The 20330-nt window shown below is 33.9% G+C and overlaps 2 protein-coding genes across 3 annotated transcripts; one reads left to right on the top strand and one right to left on the bottom strand.

Annotated features, from left to right (window-relative positions):
• Nucleotides 1-808: 808 nt before the first annotated feature.
• On the bottom strand, nt 809-3170 carry LOC144574737 (cyclin-dependent kinase B1-1). Of its 2 annotated transcripts, none has more exons than XM_078324778.1 (8): nt 2913-3170; nt 2329-2473; nt 2167-2228; nt 1971-2082; nt 1785-1878; nt 1540-1609; nt 1145-1283; nt 809-1057 (listed from the first exon to the last, which is right to left on the bottom strand). In XM_078324778.1, the coding sequence occupies exons 1-8, from the start codon at nt 3107-3109 to the stop codon at nt 965-967; spliced, it is 912 nt and encodes a 303-aa protein (XP_078180904.1). In that variant the 5' UTR covers nt 3110-3170; the 3' UTR covers nt 809-964. The 2 variants fall into 2 exon arrangements, with proteins under 2 accessions (XP_078180904.1, XP_078180905.1); XM_078324779.1 differs by having other exon boundaries at nt 1839-1878.
• Nucleotides 3171-8430: 5260 nt separating this feature from the next.
• LOC144574719 (serine/arginine repetitive matrix protein, putative (DUF936)) lies at nt 8431-12184 on the top strand. The gene is made up of 4 exons (XM_078324758.1): nt 8431-9570; nt 9851-10088; nt 10679-10992; nt 11392-12184. Exons 1-4 carry the CDS (start codon nt 8756-8758, stop codon nt 12098-12100), a joined length of 2076 nt encoding a protein of 691 aa, XP_078180884.1. The 5' UTR covers nt 8431-8755; the 3' UTR covers nt 12101-12184.
• Nucleotides 12185-20330: the final 8146 nt, after the last annotated feature.

Here is a 20330-nt window from a genome sequence, read left to right as displayed (position 1 = left end):
TGCGGCTTCTGTTGTCAACCTCACACTTGAAAAATTGAAGTAGCCAGATTACTTCATTTTTCTCAGAAATCACTTTGGAATTACCATACCAAACTGGTATTGTATCTCTGATGTGTAAATTGGCAGTCAATTGATCAGTATTTGTTACTAATCAAACTGATGAATAAAATAGCAGCCAATTGAGCACCCCTCCAATCTGATGATATATTTATTTAATATTTTACATAACCTCAATGAATATCATTTTTTTAATAAAATTTTAATTTGAAGCAGTATCAGAAGATGTCATAATTTTTCTTTATTCTATAGTCTAGAATGCAATACTCAATTATTTACTTTCCTATGGTATTGTATTCTTGATCCAATTTGAAACTTCAAGGTGATTAAAAAAAAAATAGATGAACAAAACTGTTTGGTATCTGAAAAAGCTTTGTAACTTTATTTATTGAAAAATTTAACATGTATTTATTGAAAAAAAAAGATGAAGCATAACTATTAATTTCCAACAAATTAATTTCTTTTTTCTTGCATTATAAATTGATTTTTTGTTGTTGTTGTTGTTGTTGTTGTTGACAAAAGTCGGTTGTCCAGTTTCATTAAGCAAACAAGTTCTACTGATTATAATACCAAATCAGTAGACACAAAACAGCATCAGAGTTATAGATCTATACATACCACAGACAATGCATTATTAATCGATACTGTTTTTGGTAGAATTTCCAACCTTCAATTTTACAAAACTAGAACCATTTCTAGGAAAAGAAAGGTTCTTAACATTTGATAACATTCCAGTTAAACAGAAATTCATAAACTGGGCTAATAACACTTGAATTAGTCTAACAACAAATAATCAAATTCATAAATTAAAATGATATACAACCAAAATTATACATCATGTTTGAATCTAGCCTTGAAAGGACATGCACTTCAATATACTCCTTTAATATTTTTGTTAAACGAAAGGTTAGAACTGAGATTTGTCGAGGCTGTCAAAATAAGGATGTGCCATGGCGTCTTTTGCCGATATCCTCTCAGCTGGGTCAAACTGAAGCATTCTCTGCAAATTTAATTAAAAAATGTACATGAGGATAAAATAAAATAATTGTATGGAATAGCAAAGAAAAATATAAAGTCCGGTACATACAGAGAGTAGATCAACGCCATCTTCATTTAGCGCTGGTACTGCACGTGCCAGATTTTGAGGCGTCCACTGTGGGTAGACATGCCAGTCCTTCAGAGTAGTAACTCCTGGCCATTCCTTCTCTGATGGTGTGCCTAACAGCCTACACACACACACACACACACAAAGAAGATATGCATTCAGATCAGTAATTTGAATATCATTTCTCGAAACAGTACTAGTCAGGCCAGAATGATTGAACACACACACACACAAAGAAGATATGCATTCAGATCAGTAATTTGCATATCATTTCTCGAAACAGTACTATAGTCAGGCCCTTAAAGGGATTGGTACCACTGCAGTACCAGAATGATTGAATTATCAATTTTACCAGAATATGAAAATAAAATTGGCACCTGAAAATGTGGAGTAATTGCTGTAACTCAGAGTCGCCAGGAAAAAGAGCTTGTCTTCTCACCATTTCAGCTGCATCATTTCATGCATTGAAGGTCATGTGCATCAATTAAAATTAATTGATTTCGTAATTGCTATGAAATCCATAACTTGCTGGTTGAAACCAATTACAGAATCAAATTTCTATTCGGTATGTTTAGGCAAATTTCTAAAATGGAAGTTACGAAAAGGTTGGAATTTAACATACCAAAAATGCATCCAACCGACCACATATCGACCCCAGTTGAGTAGTGGGTTGCACCGAGCAACACCTCAGGAGCTCTGTACCACAATGTAACGATCTAAAATGCCAAAAATGTTTTAAATGCAATTGTTAGAATTATAGTGCAATACACTAGGATTAGGGTTTTGAAATAGAAAGAAAAACATGTACCTCATGAGTATAACTTTTCATTGGGAGGGTAAAGGAACGGCCAAGGCCTAAATCGGCAATTTTAAGTATGCCTTTTTCTTTGTCAACTAAGAGGTTTTGAGGCTTTAGGTCCCTGTTTAAATTTTTAATAATTTCAGAAGAAATAAATAAAATTAGGAGGAAAGTAGATACAAAGGATAAAAAATTGGGATATTACCTGTGAAGCACACTGTGCTTGTGGCAGTGGGCCACACCTTTACACAACTGGTACATGAAGCTCTACAAATTTACACAATCAGAAAAGATAACTAATCAATCAATCACAAATTAATATTTTGATTGCCAGAGAAATTAAATAACAAAGGAAACGAAAGGATACCTTGATCACATTAGGAGGTAGGGGTCTGGCACTGGGCCCCTTTCTGTATGAATCGATGAATTTCTTCAAATCAGTATCTAAAAACTCAAAAACAAGGTACAAAATTGGCTTGCCATTTTTCTCTACATGCTCCACACAGAGCAATCTGCAATGAAAACATGATAAAATCAGTACATACGACACATTTTTTGTTTATTATCCGGCAAAGTAATGGTCAAATTTGCTCTTTATTCAAAAGAAAAAAAAAATGACTACAATTGTAAATTGACATTATTAAAGAGAAGTTTCGAGTAAAGAAAATCATGCCCTTTCTGAAACAAACCAACTTATTTTTGCCAATTTCCCTGTTCTCCCTTTCCTCTTCAAATTTTGCGGTTTGTCAAAAAAAAAAGAGAACAACGATAAAAAAATTGGGAAATCTAAAGAGCAACCGTTCCAAGCAAAATTAAAGTTTTCTAAAAGAACCCAATTCTTCTCTTTAGCAATTTCCTTCCTCTCCCTAATTAACACCCATCTTTCTCTCAATTAAACCAAACCACCAATTACCTGACGAAAAGCAGAAAATCAAAGGATTCATCCAGTACCTGACGATGTAGATGCTCTGAGAGAGCAGCTGGAGGATAGAAACCTCACGGAGAGCCGTTGGAGGGATCCCCTCCTCATCCATCTCAAGTCGTGTCTTCTTCAAAGCCACCAATTGTCCCGTCGCCTTGTCATGCGCCTTGTAGACCTTGCCATAGGTTCCTTCTCCTACCTTCTCTAGCTTCTCGTATTTCTCCATTGCTTCGTCTCTGAGTTCTCTGATACAGTCGATGTCTTGGGGTTTGTTTGAAACGGAGGCAAGGTTAGAGATTATAAAAGGGATTGTTTGCCTAAAATAAACGTGCCGATCAAAAAAGGCAACTGAGTAGCAGTGGCCTCTAAGACCCTATCGTGTATGGTGAATTAAAGTTTGATCAAGTGTTTGTTTTATTTGTATAGGATATCTGTCTAGTGGACTGCTACATATTTGGCAAGAGAGTTAGAATATCAGAAAACCAGAATTTGCGGAATATGATGGAGAGGAGCGGATTTTATCAAACGGTCGAATTTTTTGAATTTTGGACTAGGGTCCAGAGATTGCCTCCCCGTGTGTGGGTCCCAGAGAAACCACCGTTAGGAAGCATGCGTAATTTGCAGAAATTTTTTTTTATAAACCATAATTAAATTTTTTTTATGAAACTAATATGATTAGTTTTTTTTTGTAAAAATCATAAGAATCAAACTGTCTTTTTGGTCCGAACTTTTTATTTTTTCGAGACCGAAATAACAATTCGATGTGAGGTGGTTTCACGTGGTAGTATAAAAAATATACAAATCTATGTTATTAGAACAAAAATAATTGAGTTTTGAGATTGAAAAAAAAAGAGCTTGTTTGGGTGCAAAGAAAAGAGGAGGAAAAAAGGAAAAGAAGAGAGATAAAGTTGGGAACTGTTGCCTCTCAAGTGAAAAAAAAAATTAACTTACGAGACCGAAATGTCATTTTAGTCCAAAGAATTTATTGATTTTCTGTGGCCACTAGACTAAAAACATGTAAAACTATCTCGTACCGAATTACCATTTCGATTTCAAAAAAAAATTCGAATCGAAATAATAGTTCGATTCTTATGATTTCTATAAAAAGAAAACTAATCATGTTGCTTTCATATTTTGTTTTTAATTTTGGTTTATAAAAAAAATTATAATTTGCAAGTTGTTAGGTTTCGGGGTAACCAAAACCGGTTTAGGCTTAAGCTGCGGAAAGACCGTAAAATGCAAAATTTTACTTCTAACTTAAGCCAAGGATTAAACGGGGTATGTCAGGAAACTTTTCAAGACGGTCCACCTTCAGTATTCCTTTGGCATCAAAACCCAATTTAATCTTTTTTCAGATCTACTCCATGATTAATTTCTAAAACTTTAATCTACTTACAAATTAAATAGATTAATATAACATATTTATACCTTGTCTCCAAATTATAATTGGAATGCAGCTGATCGAGAACACCGAATTTGAGGAACTATTTGCCTCAGAGTATCAGACATCTGATACCTCTATCGGTTATCCACCAGGATTAACCAGAGAGCGGTTTATTTCTTTTGCCAGAAATACCGTAAACTACAGAATTATGCAAAAACACTATTTACCGAGAAAAGATGAAATAGTATTAGTCACAAGCATATGTTAATGATTATCACAAGCATGTTAGTCATATGCACCACGTGCTTCGCAAGAACACTATTCACCGATCCTGTGATCTAAACAACAATCGTAAAATCGAGAGAGAGAAAATAGATTAACGAATCGATACAACACAATACGATAGCACGAAATTAGTGATTTTTCTCTTTCACCTCACCCCTCTATTTATAGACAAATAAGGAGGTTCGTCAAAAGACCAAAATGCCCCTCAAGTTTCGACTATTTACCATCCATGCCATTTAGTGGTGGTTTTGGTGGTGGTAGCAAAATTGATTTTGTGCACTTTCATTTTATCACTTTTGGGCTTTTGCATTTGGGTTTTGATTGTTAATTAAGGCTTTGATTGTTAACACAGGGATTGATAACGTTTTAGGCCTGTCAAAAACGCTGAAGTAACAGTTTGATCAAACTCAGAAACAGCTTAAAATGTTGTAACATTTTATAAACGTTGTAACATTTTAAAACTGACATAACTGCTGAAGCACAGTTGTACAGAATCAAATTGAAACGTTGTAACGTTTTAGGAAGGTTAGAACGTTAAGTACAGTTGTATCAAATTCAAAATTTAAGTTACAAACGTTGTAACGTTTTAATTAAATATGAACTTCAGAAATTCCTGTTTTTGATCAAGTTTTTACAGTACAATCGTTGGTAATGTTTTACTGAATTGTCAGAAGATTGAAACCCTAAATCGCATTTTGAACTAAAACGCTATAATGTTTTATAAAACATTGGTAACGTTTTAGGTCAAATAGCTCATTTTTTAGCTGTCTCTATAAATAGGGCTTTCTTCCCAAATCATCGCAGCCGACCCTAAACTTCTAAAAAGCTATTTTATGAGAGCTTAGCTTACTCCATTGTTGTGAGAGCTTAAAAACTTTAAAATCCCTTAAACAACCTCAAACCCACTTCACTAATCTTGAGTTAGATTAGATTAGAGTGATATATTGAGTGTTTCACTTGAGTAGCTTGAACTAAGAGACCTTGTTCTCATCTCTTTGAGTTGGCTGGTTGACTTCCCGCTTGGTGTGTAAGGGCTCAACGGTTCACAAGTTGTAATCCTTTCGTATTGGGTAATAGAAAGGCGCACCCACAAGAGGTTGCGAGCCCCTGAGATATAGGCATTTGTTTTGTCGAACTCCGTTAACATCCCGCGTGTCAAATCTCTCTAAACTCATCCATTTACTTTCAATTATAATTTAATTTCATTTTTTGAGCAATTAGTGGTGCAACTAGTATAACACCTCGGTTAGAGACTTTTAAGAGTATATATCATATGTATTATGAAGTTTCACAACTCCAGACATAAATTCGGAATGATTCATAAATGTAATAATACTCAAGGCAACAAAATGATATATAATTAAACATCCAATTCATGAACAAAACATATATGATAATTTTATCGTATCATTGACTTCTAGATTATTACAAACTAACACAAGTTTTAATAAAAACATAAATTGTTATTACTGGCAATCTGATAAGCTGAAGTTGTATCTATTGAAACCTAGGGTTTGTTATGTAAATTAAGCCAAGTTTTGATTAAATTAGGTTTAATTAGGTTAGAAATGTCCAAACGTTCAAGTTACTGCCCTAGTTATGTTTGTTCTACAGGTAATCAAGTGTTTGGAGCTTAACGAAGCAAAACAGGTGAGTTAGCACGAAGATTGGAGCTTCTGCCAACATGCATTGCGGCCCGGAATGGATCATTTGCGGCCCACAACCAAGCAAGCCAGAACCAAGCAAGTCAGAGCATTTCTGCACCTTTATTGCGGCCCGCAAGGACCTTTATTGCGGTCCACAAGTACCGTTATTGCGGTCCGCAAGGACCGTTATTGCGGCCCGCAAAGACAGCATTTTCCAAACCTTTATTGCGGCCTGCAAGGACCTTTATTGCGGCCCGCAATGAATGTATTGCGGCCCGCAATTAGGTCGGTTCAGAGCCCGAATTTGTTATTTTTGGTTAGTTATTTCTAGGTTTTGGAGGAGGGATAAAAAGGGGACCTATAGAACAGATTGAGGACGTCTTTTTAGGTAGAATTTCTAGTTTTGAACAAGGAAAAGCAAGGAAAAGCAAGGAAGAGAGAAGAAGGAAGGAGAGAACATCATTGATCAACCGGTTTTATTAATTTCTTTCCTTTGGAACTCTTTTATTCTTTTGATTTCATTTGTGCTTTAGCCATGACTGGCTAAAGACTTTTCTAGGGTTGATTAGGGTTGTACTTGAAACTTTTGTTATGATTTAGTTGGTTTTATTTTATATATTCTTGTTCTTTGTTATGATCTATTCTTTATTTTAATTGATTGTGAAGACTTAATCAAAATCACATGAAACCCTAGGATTTGGTATTTGCAATTGAGAAATTGAATATTAGGTCCAGACCATAAGGAATAGAGTATTTGATAGGCTAAGTACCGAGAGGTGACGATTGTCTTATACGGGCTTTACCTAATAGTTTAGAAAATTGTGCCAAGTACCGAGAGGTGAAAGATAGTTTTCTAGATCAATTGGGACAGTAAGAACTTAATGACTTTAAATTAGAGTAGCTAAGTACCGAGAGGTGACATTTATTCTAATTTAAAGATGATATTAATATAGAGATATCACTTTGTACCTACAACACCCAACTGTGCCTTCATAACTAAAAGAACAAATTTAATAAACCAATTAGTCATAACACTAGTGGATAGGAACCCTAAGAAACCCTAATTTCTCATACTTGTTAAAAACTCAGATTTTGCTTTAAGACTTTAGTTTAATTTAGTTTAATCGCAATCAAACCAACCAATTGAACAAACAAAAAACTTTTTTTACTTTCTTTTACTAAATTAAATTGTTAGGTTAGACTTAGATATTCCGACTTGTCCCTGTGGAGACGATCCCTAAGTACTACTTGACAAGGTTGTACACTTGCAACCGAATTGAGTATCAACTAGGATTTATTACTTGTATTGTAATAATTCACATCACAATCCGATCTTCTAATGAATGCAAAAATAAAAAACCTTCATTCATATTATTCAAGAGCTCTATTTGGTTAAAAATGGAGAAACGTTTTGCCCTCCAAGTCATCATACTTGAGTGCGCCTCCAAACTAATATAACAATAAAAACTTTCTAATTTTATCTAACTTCTATTTTCAGCGCTCACATTCATGTTTTAAAGTTTTGTTATAACATTTTACAATGCTACTCAAAATCATGTAAACCTTTATCTGCAAACATAAAATTCTAAATATGTATAGTTTTGACTTTTAACTATTTTTGTTTTCAAGTCAAAAAAGGAAATATTCCTTTTACCACTCTATTTTTTATTTTTCTCTTATAATTCTTGTTCATATTTCCGATGATTTGTGAGAAATTTTATGAATCTAAAAATACGAACGTTTTCTATTCGATTTTATCTTTCAAATGATATCCATGAAAAAATACTTTTGAGTTATTTTGAAGTCGTTTATCAAAAGCATTTTAAATTTTCAAACTTTTAAACCTCAGTTTACAATTATTTAAACCTCTGATGCTACCATTTAAAATACCCGGTGGAGTAATTTTTTATAACTTTCACAACTACAATACTTGATCCTTTAAATATAATTAAAAGCAGTTCTATTTAAAAAAAAAAAATCCAGCATGGATGTGAATTAGCAGGAAAAGAAACCGTTATTCAAAATCTCCAGGAGAATTCATTGAACTGACGGCTAGGATCAATTAAGCGACCTCAAATCGCCGCCTCTAATCATGCTGGAGTGCACTTCTGGGATGTATGCTCTCCAGATACCAATCAAATGGACATCTCTTTGAAAGAGAAAAGAGAACAGTACCTCTGTGTCATCTCTTTGAAAGAGAACAGTACCTCTCCGTTTACATGATACAGAGAGAGGATTATTAGAAGTTCTTTCCATGAGCGGCATTTGAAATTCAAAATCGTCCCACTCGCTAAACGTTAACCCGTGACGTTTTTAATTGTTCATCTACTAGTGGACCACAGATCCAAATATTATTACACTGTCTGAAAAATGGGACCTACAATGGCCTATGTTTACTCCAGGAGCAACCGTTACTCATCTTCTACTCACGTGATGATCACGGCCTCTTTAATTTTTCTCCCACTAACCCAGTTATTTCCTTCCTACCCGTCTGCATTTCTCCAAGAACTCCCTCACCTTTCTCTCTGCTCCATTGCCGACCATCTCATCCCCTCCAATGGCGTCGCTCACGCCGGGAGTCCTCCTCAAGCTACTGCAGTCAATGGATACCGACACAAAAGTAACTGGAGAGCATCGGTCGGCCATGCTCCAAGTGATCGGTATAGTACCGGCTCTAACCGCCTCCACAGCTGACGATCTCTGGCCATCCCACGGATTCTATCTGCAGCTATCTGACTCCGTACATTCCACCTACGTCTCCCTCTCCAGTCATGATGCCGACTCAATTCTCTCCAGTCGGGCCCAATTAGGGCAACTAGTTCATGTAGACCGCCTGATCTCCTCCTCACCAGTTCCCAAAGCCGAGGGTCTCCGTCCAGTCCCCTCCTCTCGGCCTCACCCCTTTATTGGATCACCTGAACAGTTAGTTGTCCACTCATCACCCACTGGAGCCGGGTTTATAATCCAGCCCGCCTCACCTACTCGCCAAGCTCCACCATTGCTACCCTCTTCCAGATCAAACCGTATGGTTTTCGCACCCAAGGAGAATCTGATTACACCTAAACTTGAGAAGGGGCCGGTGAGGCGAAGGTCGGGTTCACCCGCACCAGGCAAACTTCCCAATTCAAATTTAAATTTGAATAATTCGAATACCAATACAAAAAGATCAGCTTCACCTGCTGTCAGGTCAGTGTCACCGGTTCCTTCCAAGTGCGTGGTACCAAGTTTGGTTGCGGCCAAGGAGGAGAATAGAAGAATTGCAAAAGAACCAGCAATTGTGGTGCCATCTCGGTTCCGTCAGCCGTCACCAGTTTCAAGAAAAGGGTCTGCATCACCAGCTGCCAGGTGGGCATCCGTTTCACCAGGGAGAAGGTCAGTAGTTTTATCTTGATATATTATTATTGGATTCTGCTTGTTGGTTCTGATAACAAGGATTGTATCTTTGATAAGAAATTTAATATCTGAGAAGCCCAGTTAGGACCACAAAGTTACCAAATTAAAGATTATATCTTGGTACTGTCAACATGTCGTTTTGGGGAGATGGAGTATGCTTAGTTTCACATTTGTTTTTTTCGTTGTGTTGATGTCCTAGTTATATACACATATACTGGTGTAGAGTATAGTACTGTTATTGAAGTAAAATTTTGAGCAGGTTATCGGGTGTGAATAAAATGTCACCAGCGCCAGCTGCTGATGGTGTTGGGAAGAGAAGGGTAGGATTGGTGGTAGCAGGTATACCTAAGGTTTCAGATGCAATTCTGGGCTCGGCCAAGTCGGTTCGCAAGAGCTGGGATGACTCGTCTATCGGCTCGATCATTTCTCTAGAAGGGAAGGAGAAGGCTGGAGGAAACAAGAGCAAGGTTACAAAAGAGGCCATTTTAAGAACTCAGGTATAATTATATTTACTCACACGTGCTTGACGATTGGCAAATTATAACCTGCATTTTGTTATATTTGCAAAATACACTCCACTTTAGATGTGCAACTAACAGAAATTTTAAGTGGTTTTGAAAACAGCGCAGCTGTGTGAGTGGTCATTTATTACCCGACCAAAAGCTTTTTATTTGCTTTATGCGCAATATGGAAACCACCTTTATTTTAGTTTTACTTGAACTTGGACAGAAATATCTCATCAGAGTTTTGGATATAATTGTCATTTGTCAATATTTGTGTAGATACACATTTGTTGTTTGCAATTGTCTTGCACATTAGCTGTTTGTTTAAAAGTATGCAAGGTATTGAGAGATTTCATATGTGGATGAAACGCATGTCAAGACTCAGGAATTACAACAAATCACTAACAATATGTAAACTACCACCAATTTGTCAAACTGTTCTTTTACCTTTTCTTTTGGCTTATAAATACAGTAGATCCTATATGGGCGTTAATGAAGCACGGTGTAATAAATATCCATTTGAGAGAATGATAATTACTTGTTGATTTCTGGTTAATGTAACCATGTCTATATTTTTCATACAGGTTGCTATGTCGCGCAGGCTGAGTGATGTCAGCAACGACCAATCAAGCACTGATGATAAATCTGAACTTGAAAAGCCTAAACATGCTAAGAAAAGTGGTTCCCCCGTGTCAGAGAAGCCGAGACCTGGGCATGGACCCAAGATCAGTCTCCATGATCGCAAATGGACTGATGGCAGCATCCCGTTGAATGGTGTGTCGGATACTCTGGCCAAACTCGGAAAGGAAGCTATTCAAAGAAGAGATGTGGTGTCAGCTGCTGCAGCTGAGGCTTTGCAAGAGACTTTAATCACAGAGGCTGTTATAAGGAACTTGAGGTATTAACAATGACAATTTTCCTCTAGAAGTGTGGTATTTTGGAAAAAAGTGTACATAAATTTAGGTTGATATTTTGGAAAAAAAGTCCTCTGCACTATTTGCACAAATATCTGTACTTAGCCGGACTTTGTGTTACTTTTAATTGAGAATGTTGAACTAATTTGAATTTTGGATCCAAGAAAGATAAAGGGGCTTGTTCAAATAACTAAGTAGGGGAGTTTGTTTCAAATAGTAGAAACAAAATTTCAGAAGACATGTGTTTAACTAAGTAGGGACTTCTTTCTAATGCTCCTCACAAATAAATAAATAAATTATAAAATGCTTAGCATTATCTTCGACAAAATAAGATGTCTATAATTATTAACCTCACTAACATTTATCTTCTTGCCAATTTGTAGCAAATTCTCTGATCTATGCAATTCATCAAAGGTGACTAGTCCTATACCGGCCATTGATCAATTTCTAACCATTTACACTGATCTTCAAAAATGGCAAAACACCATCGATTCTATCTCCGGGGACAAAACAAACTTTTCACCATTTGAGAAGTTGACATCTCTCTGGGTTGAAGCTGCTCTCATGACTGACCTGGAGGTTCTCCAGTTTGTGCGCTCCACCATGGATTCTGTTTCAAAGCCTAGTAAGATATCTGACAAGTTTGACAAGCCACCTACTGTAGATCAACCAAGAACAAGTGTTTCTAAGAGGCAGCCGATACCAATTACCTCCAAGGGACATTCCCGTGTTTCTCCGAGCCCTAACCCTAAGTCCTGGAGCAACAATTCCAGCTTGAATGAAACGGTAGATTTGGCACGAGTTGTTCGCTGCGAGATGCAAGTTTGGTTTTTGAAATTTGTCAATGAAGCACTAGATGTGGGTTTTGTTTTGATAGGAGATAAGGAGAGGATTAGTGGTAACAATGGAAAAGTTACCATGGTCCTATCTCAATTCAAGAAAATAAATGATTGGTTGGACGGGGTTGGCAAATTACCAGAAGAAGAGGGGTTGAAGGAAAAAATTGAGAAGTTGAAGAGAAAGATTTATGGGTTTGTGATTAGTCATATGGGGTCTGCTCTGGATAGCTCAGTTTCAATTTCAGAAGCTTAAATTTGTTGATGGCTAAATTTGTCTGATCAGATGGAATTGTTGTTAACTCAATTGTTAATGGTTAATTTATTTTTTGCATATTAATATATATCTGTGTGTTGTTCTTGTTCGTATGTCCTCAATCCAAGTTTCAATTATTTTCAGTCAATTGTACTGCTTGGCATTTGTTTTATTTCAATTTAATCTTATAGTTTGGAAACTGTTCATATGCTTCGATGCTGCTAACATTACAGTAGTTAAAAGAAACAGAGATTTTGCTTCATTTTATCTACCAGTTTGGGTTTTTTTTCTGAACATGTATCTCAATACCACATTTCCATACGAATAAAGAAACCAATTATACTGCTGGATTAAGCATTTTAGAAAATTATTCTCCTCATTGTTCAAATTATATGTACATTGATTTATATTGTTAAGCGGCCATACACTAAGGTGAGAATTTTGCATTTGAAAACTTTGAATTGGATCCTCTTCACGATCACCAAACTTTACCATTACAATCATGCAATTGCGTTCAGTTTCTTAATTCATAGGAAATTTTGGGCCTTAGATTTAGTGGGCCTTTAGTGGATTTATTTGAACTGTAATTTACCTATAAATGAATTGTGCCTTAAAGAGAGAGCTGTTCCAAGGACCAAAACTAAACTGTAAACACATGCAAATCAGAGATGCTATCTCACTCAGTATCTCTAGAACAATTATATAGCCATAGAAATATACAAATGCAACAAACAATAAAAAGGAATCACATGAGATAATTCCTTTTCTTGTCAATTGCTTTAAAGCTTTAGTTGTTAAAAACAAAGGACAGTTATTATAAGTTACAACTTAAAAGGGATTGAAAAGCTTGAAACAAATCAGATAGATAGAAATTAAATAATGATCTCAAATTGGTCTGTTCAAAAACAGAAAAATAGTCTAAAAAACTTAATTTGACTTAGCGTTAACAACAAACTCAACATCAATTTGAAAAAGAGGTTTATTAAATGGCTAGATACATCAAGTGACTAAAAATAGAAATGTAGTTTGTGCTTGTCACCTATAAAATTCTACAATGACAATCACTTCTACCTCAATCAAAATATTAAACATATAATATAATTGTTTAACAGATTACACTAGACACATAATTAACGATGGCAGCAACAACCCCTACTTTCTCCCTTCTGCTTCTTGTTTCTCTCCTTTCTCTTTCTACCACGGAAACTGTAGCCACTTTCATCAACCCCCTTACCATCCCGTCATGCACCGGTCATCCCGCCTTTCTAAAGTGTGCTCATGACATTCAATCTGCTACTATCGGTACCGGCTCTGTTGAAATTGGTGCAGGGGCTCACACAATTTCCCTCCTGCTAGATACAATTGATGTTGCCAAGGCTAGTTATATTAATATTCTCCACTTTCTCTCAAGCAATCGCATCGAATCTGATGTTATCAAGTCAGTTCACTCAACCTTCCATACTGCAATTCGTGAGATCAAATGTGCATCTAAGGTATCCTTTTAATCCATTATGTTCTTGGTTTGTTAGGGTGAATTCATGTTATGATTTATTTTATTGTTCATTTTTATTCTAATTTAGTTTATATTATTGTCCTATAGATGTAGAATTGTAAAGTTGGATTAGCTAAGACTTGACCAATAATCCATATTACTTGTAATTTCATTTGAATTATAGATCTAACTAATGTAGTCATAATTAATTTAGTTTTACACTTGACATTCTACAGGATAAATTTGTAACTTTTTTTTTTTCTATTACCATAATAACTAACATTATGATGATAAACATTTACTTTTATTCCTACTATGACAAAACCAGATTTTGTATGGAAAAACAACACTATCATCATCAGAGCACAATGAGGTGGAGAATTTTCTAAAAATTGCGAATCAAAATGTGGCGAAGTTCATTGTGAGCTTGAAGCATCCAAATGACAATATCAACTTGTCACTGCAATCCTTGATTGATCAGTCTATAAACCTCACTGCGCTATCACTTAAGATATTTGGAGAATTGAGTGGCAAAGTCTCTGTGGAATCTAAGCATCATTAACTTTTTTTTTTGAGTTATATCATTAATTGATTTGATGGGCGAAATCATAATGTTGATATTGATTAATTAACTATTTTATGTTTATGTGAAATCATTGTATAATGTGGAGATCTTGATGGGATAGTTCCAATCATACCATCTTTAAACCTGTGCTCTTCTCTCTGTTTATGTAGTATTCTGAATTCAATTAGTATACAATCCGTTGCGTCATGGGTATTTTTTCTAAGGAACGGGAATTATGTGCCAATTATTTATTCTGACTATCTTGAAAAATTACAAATGATTTTTAATTTTAAATGCAACATTTATAAGCATGACCTCAGCGATGCACATAATATCTATTAAAAAAAAAAAAAAGAGATTTTGATATTATATTGTAAATGAAGTGACTTTTCAATTTAATTGTTAGACTACCTATATTGCCAATAACATATTTATCTAAATTTATTAATTCTCAATTTTCTATTTATTTTTTTGTCAAAGTCATCCCTCCTTTTAATAAAAAATAACTACTTAAAAGTGAATATATATTAGTAGACCCAATAAATTTGTAGGCAATGTGTTTGTTTATTTGAACTTTGATTTGCTAGTAAAATTGTATTCCACCAACTGCAAGACCACACTTGTTGAATTTTTTTTATAAATCATAATTAATAAAATTAATTTTAGTAAAGAAGTATAATTGTCTTTTTCTTTTTCTTTTTTACAAAAATAATAAGAATCGAGTAGTCTATTCGGTCTTCAAGCATTTTTTATTTGCACAGTATTTTTCTTGGAACCGAATTGAGAATTCGGTCTCCCAAGAATTTTTTTGGATCTCTCGTATATAGAGATAGTTATGACAATAATTATAAGGTTTCTTATTGCATCTTCATATGACAATCAGTATGATGAGTCAATAAATTGTATTACATGTGATTTGCTATGCGCTTGACAACATACCAATTCAACAGAGAAATTGTTCTCCTAGACAAAATCATGACGGGCACAATAGTTCTCATCTGGATATCATATGATCACAGTTCTTCATGAACCAATACAAATTTTCTTAATGCAAACCCATAGACCACGCCTTTCTCAAGTAATTATTGAAGATTCTTTTCCATATTCCAACCCAGCGCGGGGTGAAAAAAGAAAAGAAAGGAAATTGGAGACTGAATCCCGTAATCCCCTATTCGGTCCCAAAAAATGTGAGATTTTCAGAGAGACTGAATCTTCTGTTCGGTCTTTCCAAAAAGTAAAATGTGGTGACTGAATTGGAAATTTGATCCTTATGATTTTTGTAACAAAAAAATAAATATGCTGTTTTGCTAAAATTAATTTAATTAATTATAGTTTATAAAAAAAAATTCACACTTGTTGCTATGGCTTAATCGCGTCTCCATTTGCTATGGCTTAAAAGTATACGGGTCTTCTATATTAAGTTGGACAGTTTCTGATGAATCCGATCATATACCTATTCTATTGCACATGGAATTTTAGGCTTGATCTGAGTCGTCTAGTCTTGAAAGGACGCTCATATCAGTGCTGCATCTGTTGGATATAAAAGACTAGGGTGCGTTTAGTTAGTTGGGTTAGCGACTATTTTAAATTTGAATTAGCGATTATTCTACGTTTGAGTGAAAATTAAATTAGCTATTCTCATTATTTGAGTTAGTTCAGCTTAACGTGCTATTATGCTAATCTGACATAAAAGCTAATTTAGCGACTATTCTAAATGTGAGTTAGCACGCTATTCTCGCTAACCTCACTTTCAATTCAAATGTACTCTAGTTTTGGAAACTGAAGAGACAAGATATTGATTTCCTAATTTATATGCCAGAAATATGTGTTGTCAATGTCATTAAGCCGTCTCCCAAGTTGTGTAACGAAATTTAATAACTTTCTTTGAAATATTAAATTTTAGTTGTTTTTGAGATTTTAATAATAAGAAGAGTGCTATTCTACACGCAATAATTAAATTTTCCCTCTTAATTCCTGTTTTACCGTCTCTACGCTCTCTTTCTTCAATTAAAGTTAATTATCTTTCTCTCCCCAATTGACTCATTCCAAAAAATGAAAATGCTCGGCACATTGCAGATTCTTTCTTTTCATAACATTATATTGTTAATGAAAGATAACTTCAAGTTAATAACATTATATTCATAATGAAAATAATGTTTTGGTGCATTACACGAGCATTAAAATGCTAGCCACTTTTAATTTTCAATATTCACCGTGTTTATAAATACTAACTACTCAAGACTCAAGTGTGATACTAAATGTGCAAAATGAACAGTCTTTAGGTAATTTACAAATTAATAGAGATTTTAATACTTATATAATTATAATAATTTTTTTGACTTGGCTAACATAACATGGTCCGGTAGGCATGTAATTGTAAACATAGCAGATTCGGAGAGGATAATGCCAATACCGTATCCGTATCCGTCTTCAATGAGTAGATTTACTAAATTTCATAATTATGAAATACCTAAATTGATAAAAATTTACTGAAGTTTTTAAGTTTGCAAAGTGGCAATTATGTATGACTAATTGCTTATTGGTTCAGAGAACCAATCCATTATCCTAATAGATTAAACGATTTCCCTACTAAATAAATGTACAAATTTTCTGAAATTCTTAGGCCCAAAGTCCTTGGGATTAAACAAATCTGTATGCTTTTTGGGAATTATGCAAGTGTGAAATGAATTGAAAGAATTGTCCGCTGCTTTCGGTATGCAGAATGTTTTTTAGTCTCAAAACAAAATTAAAAATGCACTGGAATGTTTATGGAAGAAATCAGAGATTAATTCAGAAATTCACAGACTGAACTCATTCGTTCCGGATAAGTAAATGAAATTGGGTGACGAATTGGATCCATTATTGTTCGGATTCATATCCGATTCATATTATTTTTATTTTTTTATTTTTATGTTTTTGGTTTTGATTAACACCGAGACTTGTAAAATCTGCATATCAGTTCAAATTTATTTTACATTTTTGGATCTGGATATATATGGATATCCGTTCCGTTTATTCTTTTAGGGAATTATCTGTTATATTTATAATCTCAGAAAATTATATGTATCCATATCCGAGTTATTTCTCCATATACAAAAAATATCTGAATCCGTATCTGAGATTATTCGTATTTGTTTAATTTGAATTTGAAGTGGATATTTATTGGATAATACGGATCCGTTTACACCTCTACAGTGGTCCGGTCATTGATATTTTAATGTTACATTAATTAATAATTGTATTGGAAGAACCGTTACAATTTTATTTCATTGGAAGACCGTTACAATGTTAATAATTGCCCCATAAATTACTTGACCAATTTATCTATAGTTGGTCTCTGTTTTGGTACGAATCTCCTATTTTTGTTTTTTGTGGATAAGAAATTTTTGCTTCTAAAATGACTGACACGTCAGTTTAGAGTGGATTTAATATTTAAATAATTGAATATAATTTTGTCTCTAAATCTATTTCGAATCCACATATCAGTGACTTTAGAAACATAAATTTTCTGTCCACAATAAAGTAGGTGATTCGGTTCCCTCTGTTCTGCCTATATAAGAAATCAGATTTATTTCCATGAAAAATGGCACAGATAAGAAACCATTAATTAGAAGAATCACAATTATTTAGGCACCTTTCAATGTTATATACATTTTGTCACATCCAAAAATTCAAGTCGATTTTCAACGAAGAATTTACATATAATATAAATAATAATTAAACAGGATATACCAACACATTGTTAATACATTGCGCGACTAAACGTGATGTGTCATAGATATGTCAGCCTCTCTCTCTATTTTTGACACTAACCTTTTTAATTTTTTTAATTTTTTTATATCAGTGTTCAAAGCACAGTAGAAATTTAACTATGTGCATACAAAAAGAAATGTACACGCAAGACTAGTTCATTGCTTGTCAATTGTATCAAATATGTTAGTTGATTGAAAATAACAATTAGCTTAATAAATTATAACTGAAGAGACTGAAATAATAGAACCTAGACGTTTTCATAATCAATTAATACATAAAAAAAGAAATAGAAATTAAGTCTATGTTCTCAAAATTCTATTCATAACGAGAAAATAGTTTCAAAAGTTAATTTGACTATTGTTAACAACAAATTAAATGTCAGTTTCAAAAAAAGGAGGTATATAGAATGAATAGTTAAGTCACGTGACTAAAAATAGAGAATGGTTTTGTGCTTGTCATCTATAAGATACTATCCTGACAAGCACTTCAACCTCAATCAAATTATTAAACATACAACATAATTGTTTAACATATCACACAAGACACATAATTAACCATGGCAGCACCAACCCCTACTCTCCCCCTTCTCCTTCTCCTTTCTCTCCTCTCGATATCTACAACCAAAAGCGTAGCCACCTTCATCAATCCCCTTCACATTCCATCATGCACCGATCATCCTGCCTTTCTGAAATGTGCTCATGATATCCAATCTGCTATTATTGGTGCTGCAGGTTCTGTTAACATTGGTTCAGGGGCTCACAAAATTTCTCTCCTGCTAGACTCGATCGATGTCACAATGGCTAGTTACACCAATGTTCTTCATTTTCTCTCAAGCAATCACATCAAATCTGATCTTATCAACTCGCTCTACTCATCCTTCAATGCTGCAATTCATGAGATCAAATGTGCATCTAAGGTATCTTTCAAATACATAATGTTCATTAAGTTGTTTTTGGTTTATTCGTGTGAATTCATGTTATTGATTATTATTGTTCATTTTTATTCCAATTTAGTATTTATTCTTGTTTTATACATGTAGGATTGTAAAAGTTCGATAAGCTAAACCTCGGATAAAAGCTAACCATTTCACAAATTAAAATTAATGTCACCATAAAGGGCCATAGTATTTCATTAGAATTTTAGATCTGACTAAATGTAAGCATAATTCATTTAGTTTTAAATTTGACATTCTACATGATGAGTGTACGAGCTTCTTCTTTTTTGTATTCCCATATCAACTAACATTAAGAACATAACATTTTCTTTTATTTCTATTATGACATAACTAGATTTTGCATGGGAAGACAATGCTATCATCATCAGAGCTCCGCGAGGTACAAAATTTTCTAGAAATTGCAAATCAAAATGTAGAAAAGTGCATTGCAAGTTTGAAGCATCCAAAGAACAATATCAACTTGTCACTGCAATCCTTGATTGATCAGTCAATAAACCTCACTGCGTTATCACTTAAGATATCTGGAGAATTGAGTGGCAAAGTCTCTGTAGGATCTAGGCATCATTAATTGATTTGATGAGCCATATCATAAGGTTGATATTGCCTAATTACTCCAAGTTTATGTAAAATTATTGTATAATGTGAGTTAAAAATGTTAAATCTTGATGTGGGACAATTTCAATCTTACTATTTTTAACTCTGTGCATTCTCTCTGTTTATGTAATATTCTGAATTAATTGGTATACAATTCTTTTTGTCATGTGTATTTTTTTTTTAAAAAAAACAGGGATTACTTTGACAAATTATTTATTTTGACTATGTTGATAATTTACAAAAATGAAGTTTAAATTAAAATACAACATCATAGCATGATGCACATATCATGTGTATGAAAAATTTAAATGATGAGATTGTGATCAATGTTTTATCGTAAATCAAGTGACTTAAAATTTCAATGGTCTAAAATTTATAATTCTTGATGCATCATCAAATGATGCACACATTGCATAATATTTAATTGTTATGTTTTCTATGTGTCCAATAACACACATATAAATTTACATTTAATTAAAAAATTATCGACAAGTGCCCCGTGTGAAAAAAAAACATTTATTTTAAGTAGATTCGATAAATTCCGGAACATATGACATAAAATAAAAAAAATATATACATTAAATTGCAAACCCATGATTTACAAAAATATGATGGACGCTGCCAATTTTAAGCTGGACGCCTACTTGACAGCGTCTCTATTTTGATTTTGAATGTTGATAATGTCAGTATCCGTCCTAACTTTATAAAATGTGTATTTACAATCTCAAGTATTTAAAACCCTTATATTTCCTAAAAAAATCTCACGTATTTAATTAATTTCTTTTTTATGCCATAAAAAAGTTTCGGCAATAAATTTGTAGTCAAAGCGTTTGTTTACTTCAATTTTGGTTTGCTTGGAAAAATAATTATA

This window comes from Carex rostrata, chromosome 23 (genome assembly GCF_964058835.1).
Source record: "Carex rostrata chromosome 23, lpCarRost1.2, whole genome shotgun sequence".
NCBI lineage: Eukaryota > Viridiplantae > Streptophyta > Magnoliopsida > Poales > Cyperaceae > Carex > Carex rostrata.
The sequence above is the reverse complement of the archived record's forward strand: the minus strand, read 5'-3'. Positions and strand labels throughout refer to the sequence as shown.